At 47.0% G+C, this 2,616-nt stretch overlaps 1 protein-coding gene across 1 annotated transcript; it reads right to left on the bottom strand.

The window, feature by feature from the left end:
- Window positions 1–1,177: 1,177 nt before the first annotated feature.
- Window positions 1,178–2,299, bottom strand: LOC127756645 (uncharacterized). The gene has a single exon (XM_052282001.1). It carries the CDS (start codon window positions 2,297–2,299, stop codon window positions 1,178–1,180), a length of 1,122 nt encoding a protein of 373 aa, XP_052137961.1.
- Window positions 2,300–2,616: the final 317 nt, after the last annotated feature.

Raw genomic sequence — 2,616 nt, 5'->3', positions numbered from 1 at the left:
TATACATTGGGTGATAAGTGATAACACACCAATCTATCCACAGACAAGGTCAACAATGTGTTGTTTATACAGTTTGGCATGAAACTACATCGTGGGGAAAAAATGGGTCCAATAGCAACTAAGTGAATCAGATCAACGTGAAGGAAAAGTATAATTGACAAAATAAAAAAATAGTAATCTTACATAAATTAGTTGAGCAAACTAAAGAAATGCATTTATAAACACCGCAACATTAGTTAAATGAACATATTGTGAGTTTGTAACCCAGTGCTACAGCAGTACATATCTCTACTCTAAGGCTGTAAAATTCAATGCACAAATGTTTTTACTCTGCTCAATATAACACCAACTCTTGCTGGCTCAGTTTTTTTTTAAAAAAATATATAGCTAGATTACATTTACCAAACCATTGGTTTGAATTACTTGCTGCTAACGACATAGATTACGTACTCTCAGCTTCTACATAGCATCTATCATCTCAAACCAACCTAGTGTAAATACAGTAATTACAAGTTTGCAGCAGTGAAATTTCGCAATATACTACTAGTACTATCTACACAAATAAAACTGGACCCACATTGAAATCTCCAATTGAATTAAGAAGCCATTTTTTTTTTCTTGAGGGAAGGAAGCCCCTACAGTTTAATATATTGAAAAAAATAAAAGGTAGAAAATTACAACAGATTAATCCAATGATCAAACAAATTAAGCTATGGAGTAAAAGGGAGAGACCATTCTTAAAGAGAACTCTCCAAGAGAAAAGAGAAGGAGCGATATTATAAAAAATTAAACCATTTCTTTGCTCCTAGATATTCCAAGTAACATAAAGCACCTTCTCAACAAAGTGTAAAGATCTATAGGTATTTTTGGCCGTAATCAACATTTCTCCAAATTTAAGGACAAATCCCAAACCACACCAAATTGCACCTATCATTCAGAGCTGAAGGGACATAAATAGTATATTAAAACAAACAATACACACCCACATTCAAATTCAGTTGCACAACTTACAAATAAAAGAGAGAAATAATATATTGCGAACTATCTCAAACACTCACAGACTTATAGAGACGAGACTCCAAGACAGAGACTCTAGATGAACCTAATGTAACAACCACGTAGGCACGCATGGTTGCATCTTGAAAAGTCTAAATTAACAACCAAAAAAAATTAATAACTAACGCATCCTCAACTGGTCACGTCTCGTGATTAGCCCAGGAACAAGTTGGTTGCATAGCTCTTCGTAGGTGGAGAAGAGCACCCTATCCTTGGCACCGGTGCGATGCCGGTTGGTGTGCACGCAGAAATACTTGAGCTGATCAAGCGTGCACAAACCCAATGTCTCCCCAAGCAGTAGGAACAACCAGTTGATGCGCTCCTTCTCGGCAGCGATCACCGGACGCAAGCATTTCTCATGGCCGCAGTCGTCACAGTTCGGCACGACGGGGTTCATCCACCGCGCCTGCGCGCGGTCATGCATATGTTGGTGGTTTTGGCGTAAGTAGTCGGACACCTCTTGAAACTTTGTGGCAATGTTGTAGACGATCACCTTGCATGCATCGCAGCGCCTGCACCGAGCGTCGCCTTGGATGGTGGTGATGTCGCGGCGAGCGAGCTCGGCGAGGGAGTGGTGTTTGGCCGGTTCATTGGTAGCCCAAGGATACGGTGGATCAGGAAGAGCATTACCGTCGTTGTTGTTATTGCCGCCACCGTTTGTGACGTTCGGTGCAGCGATGTTGCTAGGTGCCATGTCGTTGTCCTCGCCACGGGTGCGGCTAGATCTTGCCATGGACGCGTTGCTTTGACATCGAGTCGAGGAGAATTGTTGATGGAGGTGCGATAGGCTTGATGATGACATTGAAGGTCCAAAAAAATTAAAGCATGGAAATACCGAGACTGCACCATTGGGGATCAAACCACTCGCGCAGCCGGTGAACAGCACACCGGCTGCCGAGGCCACAAAAGACGGCGTGACCACCGCATTATCGGCAGGAACATGTTCAATCGATGGTTGGGCCGCCGATCCGGAGACCACACCAGTGGCCACCGGCGGCCGCACCTCGATCGACGTCGTCACTGCCGGAGCGCAAGAAGAGGAGTCGTCGTCGACGACGCCCGTGGCGACCCCGTAGGCCACCGGACCGAGAGACAGTTTCAGCCATGGTGGCACATTGTCGTCCTCGCCGCTGCCATCGTCCATGGCGGCCTTCCTCTTCTGTCCGGACAACGACGAGCCGGCTCCATGCACCACCGCCGGCGGCTGGGGCGGGGGCGGTGGCGAGGACGCCTCCCTCCCCATGACGAGGGAAGAGAGAGCGCCGGCCGGGGCGATCACTCGTAGGGCTTTACACGCACGGCCATCTCGATCGATCGGTGGTTAATTTCAACGCGTTTGGACGACAACCGCGAGAGAGCGCGATGCGATCGACGACCACGCGCGACGACGCGGCTTGACTACTCTCCGCTCATCCGCTGTTTGTTTGTTTGTTGGTCGGGGCCGAGGAAATAGCAAAGGCTCCTGTTTCTTTTGAGATGGAAATCGATCAATCTGAACGATGCTGCTGCTATACTCAATGCGATTTTCGGGCACCGCGCGTTCGTACATGTACGCGCGCG

The sequence above is a fragment of the Oryza glaberrima genome, chromosome 12 (assembly GCF_000147395.1).
Source record: "Oryza glaberrima chromosome 12, OglaRS2, whole genome shotgun sequence".
Taxonomy (NCBI): Eukaryota; Viridiplantae; Streptophyta; class Magnoliopsida; order Poales; family Poaceae; genus Oryza; species Oryza glaberrima.
Note: the sequence above shows the minus strand (reverse complement) of the source record. Positions and strands in the feature narration are given on the sequence as shown.

Coding starts and splice junctions, on each gene's coding strand:
- LOC127756645 (XM_052282001.1), bottom strand. CDS start 2,299: ATGGGGAGGGAGGCGTCCTCGCCACCGCCCCCGCCCCAGCCGCCGGCG.